Raw genomic sequence first — 19,090 nt, forward strand, 5'->3', positions numbered from 1 at the left:
TCTAACGTCGTTGTGTCGGAATCATGAACTCTCTGAGACCAGGGCTCTTATTTTCACTTACGCAAACAGCTGGCCAGAGTTTACTTATCTCACCCTATCGTCACAAGCAGTACACCTCATCACCCGATACGCAAAATAAAATTGGGAAAAAAAAAAATAAAAATAAAAATTAGATAATGATTTACACTCATTTTTTATGTTTTAATGGAAGTTTTTTGCTTCTAACATCATGTCTATTATCTACTAGAAAAGTGACCAACTTGACTAATGTCAGCTTAGTCATGCAACGTCACGATATGGTTGACTGGAGACAATATCGCCCAGCAGCACCTACCTGAGGTTATTCGTCACTGAGCTGCCTGTGCCTGCTCTTACAAAGCAAAAAAAGTCGCAAACCACCGTCTGAACGCGTTTCTATACCTTTAAAACATTTTTATGTTCAAAAGATAGCGATCCTCCAAGCTTGAGCCTGATCAAGTTCAAAATACATAATACCCCCTCAATCATGGCGACGGCATCAACGAAGGAGAGGGAACTGCAGCTGCTTGATACCGTCGAGCTCAAGATCCTAAATGTTGCAAACAAGGAACAGAAGCTGCACGAACTATTACAACGTTATCTGCCGCCAGTCATCCTCAAGGCCGCTAGTGAACATGCTCAAGTTCGAGCTAAGGTGGTCCAGATATTCTCCAAACTGAAGACGTTCATCCAACCCCCGGAGTAAGTCAGGCCCCAGGGTGAAAGAAGACTCGAGACCCCCAAAATTGGTGCGAAAATTGCTACCCAAGGTAGTCGGAGAGTCGGCTAGGCCCATCCTAAATTACCCTGAAGTCACCAAGCATCTCTGCCACGTAGGCGAGTTCAGGATCATCTAGGATGAATTTACTGTCGAACTCTCAAGTTTCCTGGCAGTCTAAAGTCAGAGCAGTCCGTGAAATTGATATGAAGACTAACCTGGACACAGGGTAATTCTTCCTGTAGGCGCGCTGCTTGATCAATACAAGTCCAGTGACTCCCCGTTAGTCAAGCAACTCGATATCTCAGGGATACAACATAGCATAGAGCGCCTGGATGACTATGAACGAAGACAGCTTATACCTAAAGCTCTATCGGGATTCGCCAAAGATCAAGGTGTTGCCCGAGCCGGACCATTCTTCAACATCATTCTACGTCTCCTCCTTGATGCCCGGATACCTCCAAGAGGCAGCAAAGATGATACCGATTACCGAGAAGCAATCGGATTGTCAGACGAGGCCGATGCAAAGTTCCTCGCCAGCATGATCAGCATTTTTCTACGACTACGAAACCCTACGCAAACTCAGAACTGGACCACGGCTAACCCAACACTGACCAAATCTGAGCTCGAATCGCTAGCTGTGGAAAGTCCAGAGTCACAGAAGGTCTTCGAGAGGATGTCAGAGTTAAAGCTCAAGCTCGTTGCATTGCTTGCAAGTGGTGCTTTTACCGACGAGGAGAAGTTCTTACCTGCGCTTTATGCTGCGTCAAGTTTCGATAACAGACTTGTATCTGCGGCTGAAGAAGTATTGAAGCGAAGCTCCGTGTCTATGGAAGATGAGGCACTCGTCAAGCGTCTGTTTCATGCTCACTCAATACTGCCGCCCACATACCGGACTCGAATTCTGAACATGCTCTCCAAATCCTCCATCTCGGCAACAATGTCGGATGATATCATGGCTGTAGTCAAACTCAACTTCTCCACGCAAGATCAAGCGTCAAGTGGATTGGCACAGAATCTGCTCCCCAAGAGTGCGCTTGAGCAAACAAAACTCCATACTGCGACATTCCAGTACCTTGCCTGGGTAGCACGCGTTGGGCCCTCACAGGAAGGATTTGACATTGCTGTTCCTCTCGTGCATGAGCTGTCCGTTTTTATAGAGGGTCAAGGCTGGCCTGTTCCGCAACGGACATCCCACGACGATATTGCACTACGATCGAAAGCTTACGAAACGATTGGAGTGCTGGCGAGAAGTGCGAATATGCCAATTGGGAGGCGGCTGCAACTCGCGGGCTGGCTTTTTAAGTCACTGTCAGAGGATACGACTGCAGATGCAGTTGTGAACATAGATGGAGCTCTGTCTAGCCTGACCACAAACATTCCGGCAATGACGGGCAGCGAGTCTCAAGAGCTGAAGACAATGCTGCTAACGTTCATGTCTCTCGCTGATGAGCCCCCTGCTGTTAGAAGCACTCGGCATGCTGTGGTCAAGTGGGCCAACCAATGCCTCGCTTTTTCCGATGTTTTGGCACGCTGGATTGACATTCTGGCCGTTGGTGCCTACGAAGGCGAGAGGAGTGATGTTATCGAGCAGGGCCACAAAGGTCTTGACCCCTGGACCTACCACGCACATGCCGAAACCAGCCTAGAATTGCCAGACTGGAAGGAAATGATAATCATGTTCTTTGGTTCTGAAATCATTCCAGAATCTATTACTGAGGCTGCTACTACTCCTCTTCCGGATGTGACAGAAAAGTCGCACTCGGTGTTTGAGAACTTCCAAGGATCTCGTATAGCTGCTTTCCCAGTTGCCCTGAGATATTGCAAGCACATAATGTTCCTCAAAGCTCTCGAAGACTTCGAAGTGGAGCCTGACTGGATGCAAACTCTAGATGCACGCGTCAAAACGGATATCAAGACGAGAGAGAAGATCCTGGCTTATCTACACACGATCGATAGTGGATTCATAATCTTCTATCTGAAGGCATGCCTCGATGGAGCCTACCTCAAAGACTCACCGATCACGGAAGAATGCATCCGTTGCTTTGTTGATGTGGCATCCCTCAGTCCCGGTGGGGCACTGGGATTCTTGACCGAGTTTAGCGATGGCCTTTTCCAGCTGATCAAGTCGAACAATAAGGAAATCCGGTCCCTGACTGCTCGAGCCCTCGGAATTCTTGTGTCGCATCTCGCGAACGACCCTTCTGTGATAGACAACTGCCGCAAGACTCTGAGTGCACTATTCGAGAATGCCGAGAAGTTGGTTGGACCTGAACTCAACGCTGCTGAGGGTGGATTACTGGCATACAGTTACGTCTGCTCTCGAAGCGTTTACTACGGGCAACCCATTCCCGACGATGTTCACTATCCCATTCAGTTTATCACCGGCGAGAACGTTGTGTCGTCGCTTCATGATACAGCTCTGGAGGCCTTTGCTCAACTTTGGACCGCCGGACTCGCTATCCCAGAACGTGAAGGCGATCACTCCCTGGAAAAGGTTATCAGCAAGCTCGTCGCCTCAGCAAAGAAGGGCAACGAGAAGGCAATTCTTGCTCTGGGAAGACTGGCTGCCGGGCTGAGTGAAAGTGGAGAAGCCGCGAATGAGAGTGAAGATGGATGGTCGCATGGAATCCTGGGTAACATCCTCAAGGAGCTTTTCGCCCTACATGAGATCAAGCAAGTCGAGGTGCAATTCACTGTGGGAGATGCTATCACCGCAACTCTGGCGCGATGGGAATCCGATTATGTAAAGCTGACCCTGGATGTCGAGTCCCGCGGTTGTCTTCAGAAGCGTAATGGATCCCGTGGCCCGCTTCTCACAGCTGTTTTGAACAAGATATTCGCAGACTGCAAGGCCACGAAGCCATCACTGCTGAAGGCTTCCGGCATCTGGCTTTTCTGCATCGTTCAATATTGTTCACACCTGGAAGAGGTTCAGTCAAGGCTCCGAGAGACTCAAGCTGCATTCATGAGACTTCTTAGCGCACGCGACGAGCTTGTACAAGAGACCGCCTCGCGCGGGTTGTCTCTGGTCTACGAGCGTGGCGATTCTGATCTCAAGAGTGCCCTTGTCAAGGACCTGGTGTCTGCTTTCACCGGCAATAGCACCCAGCTCAAGGTGGACCAAGAAACAGAGTTGTTCGAGCCTGGTGCTCTGCCAACTGGAGAGGGCAGCTCTATAACTTCATACAAGGACATTGTGAATCTGGCCAATGAAGTTGGTGATCAAAGGCTTGTTTACAAGTTCATGTCACTTGCTGCGAATGCTGCCACTTGGTCGACTCGATCTGCCTTCGGTCGATTTGGACTTAGCAACATTCTTTCAGAGTCTGAAGTTGACCCTAAGCTGTATCCCAAGCTCTACCGTTACCGATTTGACCCCAATCAAAACGTGCAGCGATCCATGGACGATATTTGGAAGGCACTTGTCAAAGACTCGGGCGCAATTCTCAGTACTCACTTTGATGCGATCTTGGATGACTTGCTCAAAAGTATCTTGGGGCGAGAGTGGCGCATGCGAGAAGCAAGCTGTGCTGCTATCTCGGAGCTCATCCAGGGCCAACCATTCAACAAGTATGAGAAGCGATATCGCGATATTTGGACATCAGCATTGAAGGTTCTTGATGATGTCAAAGGTTCTGTGCGAGAGGCTGCCTTCAAGCTTTGCAGAACTTTGTCCAACACTCTTGTTCGACAACTCGAGGAGGGAACCAGTGGATCTGCTGCTCAATCTATGATGAAAGAAGCTCTTCCCTTCCTTCTGTCTGACAAGGGTATCGAAAGTTCTGTCAAAGAAGTTCAAGCCTTTGCTGCTATTACCGTCATCGAGCTCACTAAGAAGGGTGGAAAGGCTCTCCGACCATTTATTCCGGAGATGGTGCCTCAGCTCCTTGGTTTGCTGAGCTCTATCGAGCCCGAGCAGATCAACTGGCATTACCAGAGAGCTGGCGAGGATAGCCGAGACCAGATTGATAAGATTCGATCACAAATGGTGAACCGATCTCCAATTTCTGAGGCAATTGACAACTCACTTCGTTTTGTGGACGCGGATGTTATGGCCGAGTTGGCACCCAAACTAGAGGCTACTATCAAAACTGCTATTGGCATGCCGACCAAGATAGGATGCAGCCGTGTATTGACGACTCTATTCACACGCCATACAAATGACATTAAAGGAGTGAGCAATAAGTTCCTCCAATTGATGGAGAAGCAAACAATGGACAAGAACGACGAGGTCAGCCAGGCGTATGCTCGAGCTACCGCATATATGCTGAGAGCTGCTTCGGATTCGGCCAAGAACCGATTCTGTAAGAAGTTCATTGATATGTACTTCGAAGCAGAGGAGGAGTCACGTCGTCAAAAGACTGCGGACGTGATTGTGGCACTAGCTAAGATCTCACCGGATCACTTCACTGCTCTTGAGACACAATTGCTTCCTTTCTCCTACCTGGGCTCTCATGATACAGATGAGTATACCAGCAAAGTATTCAAGGAGGTATGGGAGCAGCACGCTGGAAGCAGTCGCACTGTTGTTCGTTACGTACCCGAGATCGTAGCACTCGTGGAGAGGTGTTTGGATACAGCACAATGGGCACTTCGACACGGTGGAGCTTTCACTGTTGCAGCTATGGTGTCTGATGTTGCAAGTGCAAGTGATGTCAGTGGCCAAATCAGCGACGCCAATCTCAACAAGATCTGGCCTGTTTTCGAGAAGACATTGGCCCTGAAGACATTCGCTGGCAAAGAGAAACTCCTTGAATCATACCCTAAATTCGTCGAGAAGGGACACAGCTTGTGGAAGTCAGACTCGAAGATCGCGGCGCAGATGAAGAAGATTGCGCTTCGAGAAGCCAAGCGAAACAACGACGAATACCGTGTGCACGCTTTCCGCTGTCTATGGGAGTTTGCAAAGGCTCGTGATGATCTCGATATGCTTGATGAGATTGCGGAGATCGTTACGCCGTATCTCGAAGAGCTTAAGGGAGACGACGAGACCGAGAATGGAGACAAAATGGATATCGACTCTAAGGATCAAGTCGCGAAGGAGCAGCTTGCAGAAAAGACGGCTTCCAATGGCTTAGAGGCTGTTGCCCGTGGACACAGCCACACTAATCTTGCCATTCTGACAAAGATCATCAATATTCTCAAACCTTTCCTTTCAAGCCCGAACTTTGCTACCATCAAGCGCCAAGTATGGTACGAGTGCGTACGCGATCTTATGAACGATGCCACACTCTCATCAACATCAGACGAAAATGCCGTGGCGCTTACTTATCTACTGAGTCTGGACGTTGACTTGGTTGACACCGGCACTGAACCACAGAGAATCATGAGGGCTAAGGCTGTTGGTGCATTGTTCAAGGCAAAGGGCAAGGGAGTATTTGGACCGACTGGGGGTCCTGACGCTGCGCAGTTGAAGACGATGGTGAGCAAGGCCCTGGAAGCCGAGAGGTCTTTGGAGGTACAGCGGGTGCTTAGGGATATCCTCGTTGAGATGGAGTAAGAGAGGGGCGAAGCTTTCTAGAGGATTCAGCGTTTAGATCATTATTTTTTTACTAGCCTATGGTTAAGAGATACACCAGATCATCACGAGCTTAGCAGTATTATTGTGAGGGTTAGGCTGACCGCGATACATGTTTGTTCAGAAAGACCATACATGGCATATCACGATAAACTCGGGCGTATTATCACAAGGCTAGACTGACTGTCATAATACGAAGGTATGCCTGTTCCTCATCTCCTGAACCCTGAGAGCTGCCCTCGCTTTCAATCTTGGCAAACATCGCAACCCCCTCACATCTTACCTCAGCACTCATAATGCCGTACAACCAGCAAAAAAAAAAAAAAAAAGGCAATTGCCCAACGTTACATAGTCCCCCCAATCAAGCCCAATCCGTCAACAAACTCGTTAAACCGAAACAAAAGCAGAATGTTCAAGCGACACAAGAAACGCGTGTGGTTTGTGACCGTTGGCTATCAAGCTCTCCGGCCGGATCGGCGTTGAGAAACGGCCGGAACCGTCGGTATTGTGGAGGATCCACTGCCGAAAAAAGCTTCGCCGTGTGACGGAGGCCAAAGTCGTCGACGAATGATACATACATGGCACTTTTTGTAACGTTGAGCTGGAATGCAAGGTAGGTCCTGTTTCAGTTTATAATTGCAATGTATCAGTAAACGCGGAACAGAGCAAATGCCGAAACCATCATCATGTTGAGAGCAGTTTTATTCTATCTTGCCAAGTTGAAAAATTAGACATCATTGGCAGAATGTGTCCAACATATTGCCGATAAAATGTGGAAAAGGACAAGGATGGCAGCGTGGCACGGAAGACTCAAGGCCCCGCAGCGATATTGGCACGCCGGCTGTCGCGAGATCGCAACGCAACCGCAGCGTAGCGCGCTGCCAGTCAGATGTGATATGATGATGCCAGTCTTGTGTCATGAACATTCAGTAACAACTCTGCCGCTCCAAGCTACTGACCAAGAGCCAGTAAAATCTTGCGATGCTCAGATGTTTACGATTCAGTCTTGTCCAGGGCAGAGCTGCAGCACAGTTAGCGGAGAACTATTCAGGACCATCGGTTTTCTAAGCCGCAATTTGCGTCACCAGTCCAGTCCACTGCTGGGTTTTCCACGAGGGTCGCAAGGTGGGATTGAACGATCTGCAAGTAGCAACCAGGCCCCTGGTCCCAAAATTGATGAATGCGGCTAAAGGGAGGAACCAGAAGCGTAGAAATTCGCGAAACCAATATGCATAGGCATGCCATCTGAAGATGTTTGCAGATTTCGAGTCAGAGTCCTATGAGCTCAAGCAACGTACTGTAACGTAGTCAACCTTCAATACCACCAAAGAAGAGTCTGACAGGGGATAAGGCCAGTCTGTCAATAACGACCATGATGCACTGTCTTGCAAGAGAGAAATCTTCAACCTGATTGGACAAACTAGTGCTCGCAAGTTCACCAGTCATCATCAAGGGTCAAAAGATGCTTTGTCTTGTACAGTGATGCCGCATGGTGGTGTCAGAAACAATCTTTGGTGTGCAAAGGATCCACTAGCAGCGATTCCCGGAGGCCTGGAAAAACCTCCCATTTGTCGAGCTGTTTAGTTAGCAATAATGACGGCGTGCTGTAGTGGCACGCTTTCAGTACAGATGGTTCCATGAGGTGACCTCGGCACGAAGTTGTTTCAATACAGTGCTATGATTCACGATACGCAAATCGAAATATTGCCTGATTTACGAGACAACTTTGCTGTTCTGGCATCTACTCCCGAGATAAGGGCAACGCCCGCCATTACCAAGATGGCTCAACCCTGGTGCGGTCTAGAAGGGCTTTCCTGTCTTGGCGCGAGAGGAGACCGAGATCTTGCTTAGACAGGGCATTTCGACATGGGTTTTGGAGTGCGCCACACTTTAGGTTTGAGTTAACACTTCTCAGGGAGAGTTTGTCACCCAGGGATAAATAGCCTCAATTCTGAGGTCCATGCATAAGCGGCATGCAATTGAGTTGGAAGGCTTTGAGGGTCCTGTTTTGTTACTGGAAAGTCAACAGTCATGAGCACTCGATTGTGCGAAGGCGACGTTGAAGTGGCCAGCTATCGAGTGTATGATCACTACTGGTTGTGATATCTCGAAATGACCTGATGCTCGAGGAACGGGCGTTGTCTGATGATGCCGCCCTATCTGTTGTCAAAAGCAAAGATGCCTGAACAAGCTCAAGTTGCGATTGCTCACGCTCAGGTCTTCTGCCCACGAATGGATAAGTTCTAAGGCCTTGTGGCATGGGTTGTCTCGGCGTTGCTATTCTGAGCTCGCCTGTAGCACGTCGCTATGACAAGCATTCGACACCGAGCCTTGCAAATGATGCAAGCAATGGAGTCTGGGGTTACTTGTCGCGATAGCAATCTTAAACCCTAGGGCTGGTGATCACCATACGATGGCCGGAGATATTCAGATAAATGAGATGTTGAAACATTGTCGCAGATCTGAGTGAGCCATGCATTCGTGAATTGCTCGCGCTTCATCCGCAACAAGAAGTTGTAATGCTTTTGCGCGGTGAAACCAACAAGCGAGGCCCTGGGCTCTCCCTTCATTCCATTTTCACGCTTGTTCGACCTCAGTTGACAGGCCATTTGCATGAATTCAGTGCCATGCTCAATTGCCCCCAGCATTTCCATCCAACGAACAACACGATGATCAACAATGATCTTTTCACCTTCCCTGCACTCAGCTCTCCGTTGGTCGTCTATCGCCGGCTGTCCTTACAGTGCAGCTTGATAGATCGGGCTACTTTCCAGGCCATCGACCCTCATGCCCTATGATTTCATGATCCACTTCGGCAGGGCTGTTTTCACAGGGGTTGTGTTCGTTCATCTCGCAAGCTCCGTCCTGCTTCCAGCGCCCAGCGCTCAGAGTCCACTGTTCACTGTCCAGCTTCCAGTCCAAACGGTGCCCAGCTGTGTCGCTTTAGGCACTAGGCACTGAGATAGCGCCACGCCAGCCGTCAAGGGTAGCCCTGGTTGCGGAGAGCCACACAATGCTTTTCAGCACGACAGGTACCCAAGCCCAAACATGGCTGAGTTTGCTCGTCCCAAAAGTACGTATCCAGCTCAAGCGAAACAACAAGGGGCCCCAAACAATGCCATTACAGCCTCGAGTTTTCGAGGAGAAGGCTCGAGCTCGAGCTTTGCATTGTTTCGAACCACTTTGACCATCGCCATCGCCGTAGCTAGTCCAGTGATTGTATGCATCACGATGATCGCGAAGTTGCCGAACTAAATTGTCGATACTGTGCGTAAGAGCAGCTAGGGCAAGGCCCACAGGTTTTGTCCTTGTCCTTCTCGTTCTCCTCCCTTCCATCCCTTCCAGTCTCTCCACATCGCGACACACACATTTTCTCAAGCCACACCCACCTTTACTGGCTCCCACCACTTCGTAGTGAGTCTCTTCTGGGCTCTTGACTCCCAATGGAAATGTAATTCGATGTTGTGCGTCTGCTTCTCCAAAAGCCCTCTTCCTGGCCTCTTCCCCTCCTCTGTTAAGATGTTGTTGAGACCTTTCATCCCCCCATCTTAAACTTCTTGCGTAAACTTATCTTCTTCTAAAGCAACCGCTTGATCGTCTTCTCGTCTCTGTCCCTTGTGCAATCGTCTTGAACGCTTTGTTGTGTTACGGAGTGTCCGTTACTGCGCCTGCTTGCCCAGGTCCACGCTACCGTTACCATCATCTCATCTGAATTCCGTGCACCTGCAGCCGCTCCGTCACTCGCCCAGTGACTTAACAGCGTCATTCGTCCATTGGGCTGTTTCAGTACCACCCTTAGCAAGCCCGCACCAAGATCCAAGATCCCCTTGTCAGCGGATACGGCAGCCCACACCCCCTGGTCGACAATTTTCCCCTACCGGTACCCTCGTCCCCGCGTGCCCCCGATTGTTCCCAAGACCAAGGCCCAAACAAGGCAAGGTTAAGAAAAAAAAGCTCGTCTTTTTTCTCTCTGTCTCCCGCATTACGACTCATCCCACGACTCTCTTTCTTGTTTCCCCTCATCCATCTTTGTACTCATCACGGTTTTCACGGCTCTTCCCTTGCGCGTGTTTCGGAAATTGGCTGTGACAGTTACTGTTGTTTTTGTTGGCGCCTAAAAGTAAGTTTGCTTTCTTTCATTCCCTTGTTGCTTGTCGATTCCTTGCACATCTGTTGGTACTCGTGGTTGGTGGAGGGAGGTTTGTGGGATTGGGTCGGATATCAGCTTCAACGACGCTTCATACGCATTGCGCCCACCACCATCGACAATTTTCTACTTGAGAACATGACCAGCTCCATGGATCTTCGAATGTGCTTTGGTTCGAAGATTCCATACTATATTCGACTTTTGAGCAACACTCAGTTCCTCCCGTCGCATCTGTTCATCCGTTCCGATCATCCGCGAAGCGACCATATCGATAAGCAGCCCGAAGAAGTCAGCAGCGCAACGAGTCTCCTTGCCGACTTCTGAAACGATACCTGCAATGCGTCACATACCAAGCCTTCGATACTTGACAATCGAGTGTCGACCGTCTACCGACTTCATATGCTCAGTTACGCCAGCTCTTGGTGACTAAGGCGCAACGCTATTGTCATTTCGAACAACTCCCCCGTCGCTACCGGAAATAGGGATGCTGAAATCCTGGAACTTTCGAAGAACGCACGACGCTGAAGGGAGAGGATCTTAAGGGCTGCCGAGTCTTTTGGAACCAAGACCATGAATGGAAAGACGTGTATCATGTTGGCACTTCTCGTCTGAGGACTGCTCTCCCGATATACTGCGACCGGGCATCACGAATAACTTACCCGCGGACGGTCCTCCATTAGCAACTGAAGCGTTCGTTGAAGCGGTGTCTGGCCTGCATCAAACTTATCGACCAATAAGGATGGACGAACCTGCACCCGGAATTTGGAGATTTCCAACCCAGCCTGGGGAACGTCACAGATGTTAGGACCAGTTCGACACTTCCAATCATAGCTTCCGGGACCAACATGGATATTGGCAATTGGGGAGACCAGCAGAAGACTAACAAAGGCATAGGTTCAGCTCATTTCGGGAACGTTTGCAGCTACCTTACTACATTCCTTTGGAATCTTTGGTAAAGCACCTTACCCCGCGTGAGAACGACGATTTGGCGTTTCGCATCTCCATCACTCTCCTCAGAAGCATTTCATTGCTTGTACCGGCGTGACGGCGTCTTAGAGACTTGATTCGCATCTGTACGAATACTTTTCGGAGTCCAATTCTCGGTTATCAGATTCATATTCTTTAAGGATTAGACTCGGCGTGAAGGTAAGAGGATTCAATCCGGCTCTGCAGAATTGCGCCACTCACATCAGTCTTGCAGGTCTTGCGATCCAAAAATAGCGACTTCGTTGTGCTTTCGGTACTCGATTCTCTGACGGTACGTTCTGCAAATTCCCCCGATGTTGCCACTCGCTGCCTTTTGTGACTGGTTTGTCTGAGCACGTGGACTTATCTCGCAAACCTTGTCATGTTGGTGAACGGTCTTGATGAATATCGATGTGTCCTTTTGGAAGCAAGATTTTTGAGAAGAGAAAAGTTCCCCCTCGAGAGGAACTTGCTCGTGCTCGTTGTTTGGCTGAGGAGGCAGGAGCCGCATGGACGAGCCACTGTTGCCTGAGCTTCAACCTTCACCTTCACCTTCCCACGTGCAGGCGCACCACATCGCATAATTTCTTGACTTTGCATCAAACCTTTCGCTTCTTCACGCTCCTTCGAGACCCTCGACAGCGTTGCTAATATCTGCTGATAGCTCTTCTACGACTTTTTTTTACGACGTGTACGAGTTTACTACCCACGGTAAGTTGCTCTATCGCGATGATTTCCCTCTCAAAAGCCACCCGCCTTTGGACGCTCAGCCCCTACGAAGGTCACGGAAGCGCATCATTTGATGCGCCTCGGAAGCCTATCGCTCGGTCACAAACCACTCAGGCCATTGTTCGGTTTGCGGAGCTAGAGTTCACGAGATGGAACCCAAAGGATCCACCTGGTTCAAGAGCCTCGGACCTATGATTCACTCTCCTAAGCCCCGGAATCCTGATTCGGAACAATACTGGCTACACCTGGAGCTTTCGTCCCTGTTTGTTCGGCCCGGCGCTTCTGATTCGATGTGGATTGTATTATTTGCTGCGGGCTGATCGAGGCGGCATCCTCTCTTTTCCCCCCACATTATATGCATTTCTTTTGTCACAGCACAACTTTCATCTCTGCCAGTGCTTTCGAATTTGCTGACACACGAATAGTCTTCTTTTATTGTTGCTCTGCTCTGTAAAGCCCTGCAACATCTTGCTTTTTCTTTGAACATATAAAGCTCGTGCTTGGTTCTTGACTCTGGTTCGTTCTCCCCACAGATATCCTTCCTTCTTCCTCCTCTTTTGCGAATTTGCGCTTGGCTGTACTTCCTTCGCTCGTGCTCGTTCATATTCATCCATGGTGTTAACTCCTGCAAAGCGCATTATGGATTTCGCCGGTGTCCCCCCCAACAACGCAGCTCCTGCTGGCCCAATGTCTTTTCCCAACGGTACTCCTCCTGCTCCTGACATGGGCTCTGCCCCTCCTCCCGGTTCTGGTCCTGATTCTCCCAAGACCACTCTTTGGTAAGTAGTAGCTGTCTGTCATGGCACAAGCGAGTGCTGACTAGTGTAGGATGGGAGAGCTCGAGCCTTGGATGGATGAGAACTTCATCAAGGGTGTCTTTATGTCTGCGGCCCATGAAACTGTCAATGTTAAGGTCATCCGCGACAAGAACTCTGGTAATGCTGGGTACTGCTTTGTTGAATTCCAGTCCCCTGAAGCCGCTACCAACGCCCTCGGCATGAACGGAAAGCCAGTTCCTAACAGCCAGCGCTCCTTCAAGCTTAACTGGGCTTCTGGTGGTGGTCTCGTTGACCGACGGTATGTGCTCTCTTCAAACGCTAAGAGGAATTATTAGTAACATACTTCAGGGATGATCGTGGCCCCGAGTACAGCATTTTCGTTGGCGACCTTGGCCCCGAGGTCAACGAGTACGTCCTGGTTTCTCTCTTCCAGGCTCGATTCCCTTCTTGCAAGTCTGCCAAGATCATGACCGACGCCATGTCTGGCCAGAGCCGTGGCTATGGTTTCGTTCGCTTCTCCGACGAGAACGACCAGCAGCGTGCTCTTGTTGAGATGCAGGGTGTCTACTGCGGCAACCGACCCATGCGTATCTCTACTGCTACCCCCAAGAACCGTGGTAACCACGGCTTTGGTGGTCAAGGACACCACAACGGCGGTCCCATGATGGGCGGTATGCCTCAGCAGCAGATGTGGAATGGAGGTGGCATGCAGGGCTTCGGCTATGGTGGTTTTAACCCTGCCACTCAGATGAACCAGTTCACTGACCCCAACAACACCACCGTCTTTGTTGGTGGCCTTTCTGGCTACGTCACCGAGGACGAGCTCCGATCCTTCTTCCAGGGCTTCGGTGAGATCACCTATGTCAAGATCCCTCCTGGCAAGGGCTGCGGCTTCGTTCAGTTCGTCCACCGCCACGCTGCCGAGATGGCCATCAACCAGATGCAGGGCTACCCCATTGGTAACTCTCGCGTGCGCCTCAGCTGGGGACGTTCTCAAAACAACTCTGGCGTTGGCACTCCCTACCGCCCCGCCCCTCCTCCCCCTCACTACATGGGCATGCCCAGCCACGGCGGACCTGGCAACTATGGCCCTCAGCACTTTGGCGGCCCTGCTCCCGGTCCCCAAGGCCCTCCTGGCCCTCCTGGACCCCCCGGACCTGGCGGTCCTCCTCAGGTAAGCGTGACTCATCCAATTGACCTCCATGTACTGACATATTTAGGAGTTCTAACTCCATTTGCAGTAATTTGACCACGAACTCGTTGACGAAGGGGCTTTTATACGACCAATCCCCGGCACTTATATTTCCTTGGGCTCAGTTATCTTGCCTTATCATGAGCTATCGCGTAGCAGTTGTATCTGCTTTTCGGCAGTTTACGAGTGATACCCAACCTTGATTTCGATTTGGGTTCATGACTTTAAGTTTTATGGCAGCTCAGGATTTCAACACAACACCACGCTCACTCCATTTCCTTGGGTCTGAATCATGATTGGCGTTGGAGATCTTTGGTCCCCCGGTGGATTGTCATCAATTCAATTCATTTAAGCTACTTGCCTGTACCCTCTGCGTTTACTTTAGTCACTCACTGCTTTTTCCTTTTTTGCTTTTGACTGTCTGTCACTGTCTTTAACCATGGATGTTCAAGTCGCTTTAGCGTGATGATCACACGTCGTCTTTGCAAAGCTCTGCCCACTGTTTCCTTCCAAATCTTTTCTCGTAGTCAGACCAAGTCTTTTTACTTGGTGGGATTTGGCTTTGCGCATTTCTTTAGCTTCTTATAGGAGGATTGGCTGCACAGCGACTCTGTTTGGCATCGCCCTGGAGCTCATGCAAGCATCGGAGGCTTGCTCGGCGCGTAGGTTTCACGGTTTAGTACGGTATACCTGGTGTGCTTGGGGGGAATCTGGGGTGCAAAAAAAAAAAGCGGTTAGGAAAAGAATGGTCTTGGCTACGAGTGTTGTTTCTGATGAGGCGATGGGGAGTTTGGCCCGCGGTTTTGGGAGTCAGTATTATTCGAAACAGACCGATCATTGAACTGATGAAGGCAAACTGGCTCGCGTGACCATTGCATGTCGACACGTATGAATCCCCTCTTCTGACAGCTCAGCTCTAGAGGTACAGCACAGCAAACTAGCTTCACATCTCCGCATCTGGAGACCTCCACATAATGGAGAGGCTGACGTAATCTAAAGCCAAGATATTTAGGGTTCGAGTCTGATTGCTGCTGTCATTGGGCGTAGAAGCCGTGGAAGCTCCTCGTACGTAGCTAGTGCTGTGTTTAAGCTGCAGCATGATATCTTCATGACCTTTGAGTGGAACTTTATTTCGAAGTACTTTAAGCCCAGCACCTCCTCCTTCAAACTTAACCTAAAGATTATCCCCTCATTTGACAATACTATTAAACATTGACGATATCATCAAAACAATCATGTCTTCTATTGATCTAAGTGCTTTCCCCGCAGCAGCTCCAGCAGCTCCATCATCTGAGATTCGTTATGCAGATGTAAGTTCGATACCCTAAAGCTATACATGTCTGACAGTTTAGGTCGCTGTTACAGCTACCGCGAAGGAATTTAAGGGTATATACCGCGAAGATAAGCAGTATCACGAACCGGACTTTATCAACACCCTAGACCGTGCGAAAGATGCTGGCGTTAGTAAGGTTATGCTGACGGGCATGTCTCTCGCCGACGTACCTCACAACGAAAGTATCGTCAAGCTTCGCCCCTCGCAGTGTTACTATACAATTGGCGTACATCCATATCATGCTTCTGAGCTTGATGCCGGTGGAAAGTCACACCTTGATGAGTTGGAGCAGAGAGTGAATAGTGCACTTGCACAGGATACTCCACATATCGCTGCCTTTGGAGAGCTAGGTCTTGACTATGATAAGGAGCAACACGCTTCGAAGGATGTTCAGAAGAAAGCGTTCAAAGCGCAATTGGACTTATTTGTCAAGAATAGCTGGGATCTCCCACTCTTCTTGCACTGTCGCAATGCCTTTGACGACTTTGTCGAGATGATTTCACCATACATGGAGAAACTCCCGCGCGGCGGTCTAGTCCACAGCTTCGTCGGCAGCACAAGCCAGATGGAGAAGCTTGTGTCCCTCGGGTTAGGCATCAGCGTCAACGGCTTCAGCTTCCAGAGCACGGAGAGTTTGGAGATGGCATCCAAGATACCGCTCGACGCACTGCAGCTAGAGACCGATGCGCCGTGGGGAGAATTGAAGGGCGATGTGGTGAAGCGGTACTGTGAGAATGCGAGACCGTTGCCAGCGTCGAAGAAGAGAGATAAGTGGGATCCTAAGTGTTTGGTTAAGGAGAGGAATGAGAGTTGTTATATGGAGCGTGTGGCGCTTGTTGTAGCGGGTTTGAAGGGTGTTGGTGTTGATGAGGTTGCGGAAGCGGCGTGGAGAAATAGTGTGAGGATGTTTGGACTTGGACGAAGATAGGGTCTAGGTAATTGGCATATAGTTAAAGAAGTCAATATTCATAAAGGTTTTATGAAAAGCTTCGGTGAAGCAGTCGGCATTTGTAAGAGCCTTGAGAAGAGATTGGGATGAATGAAAAGCATCAGGGCCGGTACTTTTGAGTAATTGCCTACATACCTAAGGTACTACAGTAACCCACGTTTGTTGAGGATTTCTGATACCAATTGTATAATGAAAAGTCACCCAGTCTCTTTGGTATCGAACGTGTGTTCTGTACAAAGGATGAGCGTTTTGCGCCTCTGTACCTTCAACCCCCCAATGCGTCTCATAACCACTACCCTCCTAGAAAATAGCCAAAGCATTCGGAGGCGATCCAATCAATCCAGGCTGATTCAAAGGAGTCGAAGTAATCATGAACGAGTACCTCTTCTTCTCCTTACAATACCTCGCCAACTCCTTCAGGTCCCACAACTCGCCGATCGACATACCAAACATGTTCAAACAATACATATGAAGCACTGCACCAGTTAGCAAACATTCACAGTCCCCCAAACAGTAACAAAAAGAACGACTCACCGAGATCTTTCATTCCACCGATAGAACCATCAGGTTTCAATGGGGGATACGCTTCGAAACTATTCGAGTCTGACGCCGCAGCAGCAAACCGCTTGTTCCACAACCACCGAGCCGTTTCTTCACAGCCGTGAAGACCTGTGAGTTTCGCAGCGGCCATTTTACCCAGATCGGCAGGGTTCATGTTATCGACTACTTCGGTTGCGCCTGTTCTGACAATCAGGATGTCGCCTGGTTGGAAGTCGACCTTTTGATATGCTGCGCAAGCCTCGAGGTCTTCAACCGTGATGCGGTTCCCATCAAAGGCGTGGAACTCTATGCCTTTTTCCTCAGCATAAGAAGCGTAGTCGATCAACACGCCTCGACCGGCAATGCAGCCTCGGGAGTGCCAATGGTCCAGGGTTGGCATATTGTTGGACTCGGTTGAGTCAATTGACAAGGCTTCTTTATCAGGATTTGCACCGTTGTATGCCAAACCAGAATGCTGGTGCTGGAAATGACACAGACTGTCCCATTGACTGCTACACTGCGTGTTGAAGGATAATTCATCGTCCCATGATTTGCCCTGTTCAAAAGGAAGCGCTGCCATGCTCTCGGGTATGTAGAGGATCTTGTGCTGAGCGGCTAATCGCCCTGGGATGTTAAGCTTGTTCATGGCATTGAGCGGCCAGCTATCAAACGTCAGTATATAACAATGAGTGTCTTTCAGGAGACGTACTTTAGAGATATGGAGACTCCATCTTTGACCTCGAGAGCGGCATTTCGAACAACATCGGGAGTCAGGAAGTTCAGCGTTCCAACCTGATCTTTCTTCCCGTCACGATCAAAAACACCCCAGGCACAGCCCTTAGGCATGCCTTTAACCTCAGGAAGGCCGTCAAAGTCGGGGACAGAGCTGATGTTAAAAACCATTGTCGTTGTTGGTGGGTGAAGTTACTGGAGATGTTCCGTAATTGAAGCGGTGAAGTTGGGGATGTCGCCTGCTTTATACCACGTCGCAAACCAACCCAATTCTATCACTGCATGCGAATTAAGCTGCATTGGGATCGATTCATGAGAAATACTGCAGCCTGGCTGTATCATATCATCGTGTTCGCAAATTAGTATCCACTGGCTCTTGTCAGCCACTTCTACAGGGTATGTAGGCAGCCATTTAGGAACTGAAACTATTCCCAGATTTATACCGATGGGTAAGAAAACGGAATGCGCGATGGGAGTAATAGCAGACTTTTATGCAAGAATATTAGAGTATTCGATTTGAGGGATGATGTAGTAGATATGTGAATTGTGCTATTAGGACGGCGTTTCCAAGTTATGTCTGTTGCGATTGAGAGGACGTGTTCGCGTCAGGTTACCTGTTTCACTAAACTTACCACTCTATACAACCAAGTTCCAAGCATCTGAAACTCTTCAACCTTACTGGACGTCTTTCTGAGAGCATAGACAAATGTTCGCTTTTCCATCGCTCGCGCAAGCAGAATGCCACCCGCCAATCCGTGGAATGCCACTCAGGTGAACCTCAATCAACTAATATCGATTCTATCACTCTCGCTCTAGGGCCTGCAGACGATAGAGGACATAGGGCTCGAAGAAGGTACCACGGATGTTCTTTTGTGAGAGAAAAATGCTTGAAGCCCGATTCGACGGAAATTTCACGCGTGGCTCGTTTCAAAGCTTAGGTGCTTTCGGTTGAGGTCGAATAAGAGGAAGAGCAGTAGTGACAAGAGTGATGCAGCATACAAAGAATTAACAAATCTGATATATTGTGAAAACTAAGTAGCATTAGGCCTTGGAAACGCCGTGGATAGTGCGAGTTGCTTGTTTATCAGTCTCGTAAAGGAACCACACAGCAGGTAAGTCAAGGTCAACACCATGCCCTCAATACATCTTTTTAAAGAAACGAAAAATGGCTAAAGAAGTAGTAGAAAGTAGACAACGCTCTGATTGTTCGCAAAAGGCTGAAATCGCAGACCGGTGTTGTCTACAAGTTCTTCTTGAGATTGGAATCTCGGATCCAGCCCAGGCACGAATACGAAACACCAGTATTCAGAATATAGTTAAAGGGCTCCGGAAAACATAGGAAAGTCTCGAAGCTCCAAACAAAATCTGACACAATAGCCGATGCCTCAAATAGTCAACGCCGTTAGCGAGCTGCAGGGACACCCGCAACTCAATGGCTCGGTTCGAGACGAACAAGGTAATTCACG

The 19,090-nt window shown here is 49.3% G+C and overlaps 5 protein-coding genes across 8 annotated transcripts; 4 read left to right on the forward strand and 1 right to left on the reverse strand.

Moving 5' to 3' along the window:
• Positions 1-289: 289 nt before the first annotated feature.
• FOIG_12353 (uncharacterized protein) lies at positions 290-7,048 on the forward strand. Its single transcript, XM_031213253.1, has 2 exons — positions 290-720; positions 965-7,048. The coding sequence occupies exons 1-2, from the start codon at positions 506-508 to the stop codon at positions 6,237-6,239; spliced, it is 5,490 nt and encodes a 1,829-aa protein (XP_031056998.1). The 5' UTR covers positions 290-505; the 3' UTR covers positions 6,240-7,048.
• Positions 7,049-10,542: 3,494 nt separating this feature from the next.
• Positions 10,543-10,728, forward strand: FOIG_12354 (uncharacterized protein; the record flags this gene model as incomplete). The annotated part of the gene is made up of 1 exon (XM_031213254.1): positions 10,543-10,728. One exon carries the CDS (start codon positions 10,543-10,545, stop codon positions 10,726-10,728), a length of 186 nt encoding a protein of 61 aa, XP_031056999.1.
• A 2,010-nt stretch (positions 10,729-12,738) lies between these two features.
• Positions 12,739-14,107, forward strand: FOIG_12355 (uncharacterized protein; the record flags this gene model as incomplete). The annotated part of the gene is made up of 4 exons (XM_031213255.1): positions 12,739-12,878; positions 12,928-13,176; positions 13,227-14,052; positions 14,099-14,107. The coding sequence occupies 4 exons, from the start codon at positions 12,739-12,741 to the stop codon at positions 14,105-14,107; spliced, it is 1,224 nt and encodes a 407-aa protein (XP_031057000.1).
• Positions 14,108-15,305: 1,198 nt separating this feature from the next.
• FOIG_12356 (uncharacterized protein) lies at positions 15,306-16,331 on the forward strand (the record flags this gene model as incomplete). Its single annotated transcript, XM_031213256.1, has 2 exons — positions 15,306-15,380; positions 15,423-16,331. 2 exons carry the CDS (start codon positions 15,306-15,308, stop codon positions 16,329-16,331), a joined length of 984 nt encoding a protein of 327 aa, XP_031057001.1.
• A 112-nt stretch (positions 16,332-16,443) lies between these two features.
• On the reverse strand, positions 16,444-18,830 carry FOIG_12357 (uncharacterized protein). Of its 4 annotated transcripts, none has more exons than XM_031213258.1 (4): positions 18,257-18,830; positions 17,602-18,201; positions 16,887-17,554; positions 16,444-16,828 (listed from the first exon to the last, which is right to left on the reverse strand). In XM_031213258.1, exons 2-4 carry the CDS (start codon positions 17,793-17,795, stop codon positions 16,653-16,655), a joined length of 1,038 nt encoding a protein of 345 aa, XP_031057003.1. In that variant the 5' UTR covers positions 17,796-18,201; positions 18,257-18,830; the 3' UTR covers positions 16,444-16,652. The 4 variants fall into 4 exon arrangements, with proteins under 4 accessions (XP_031057003.1, XP_031057004.1, XP_031057005.1 ...); XM_031213259.1 differs by having other exon boundaries at positions 17,602-18,110; positions 18,257-18,812; XM_031213260.1 differs by having other exon boundaries at positions 16,887-18,110; positions 18,257-18,812.
• Between the last annotated feature and the right edge of the window lie 260 nt (positions 18,831-19,090).

This window comes from Fusarium odoratissimum, assembly GCF_000260195.1.
Source record: "Fusarium odoratissimum NRRL 54006 unplaced genomic scaffold supercont1.26, whole genome shotgun sequence".
NCBI lineage: Eukaryota > Fungi > Ascomycota > Sordariomycetes > Hypocreales > Nectriaceae > Fusarium > Fusarium odoratissimum.

Excerpts from the sequence above, each read along its gene's own strand:
- FOIG_12353 (XM_031213253.1), top strand. The coding sequence starts at position 506 with ATGGCGACGGCATCAACGAAGGAGAGGGAACTGCAGCTGCTTGATACC. Across the intron at positions 721-964 it reads ACGTTCATCCAACCCCCGGA|GGTAATTCTTCCTGTAGGCG; the intron begins GTAAGTCAGGCC and ends ACCTGGACACAG.
- FOIG_12357 (XM_031213258.1), bottom strand. The coding sequence starts at position 17,795 with ATGGTTTTTAACATCAGCTCTGTCCCCGACTTTGACGGCCTTCCTGAG. Across the intron at positions 17,555-17,601 it reads GGAGTCTCCATATCTCTAAA|CTGGCCGCTCAATGCCATGA; the intron begins GTACGTCTCCTG and ends GACGTTTGATAG. Across the intron at positions 16,829-16,886 it reads CGGTGGAATGAAAGATCTCG|TGCTTCATATGTATTGTTTG; the intron begins GTGAGTCGTTCT and ends TAACTGGTGCAG.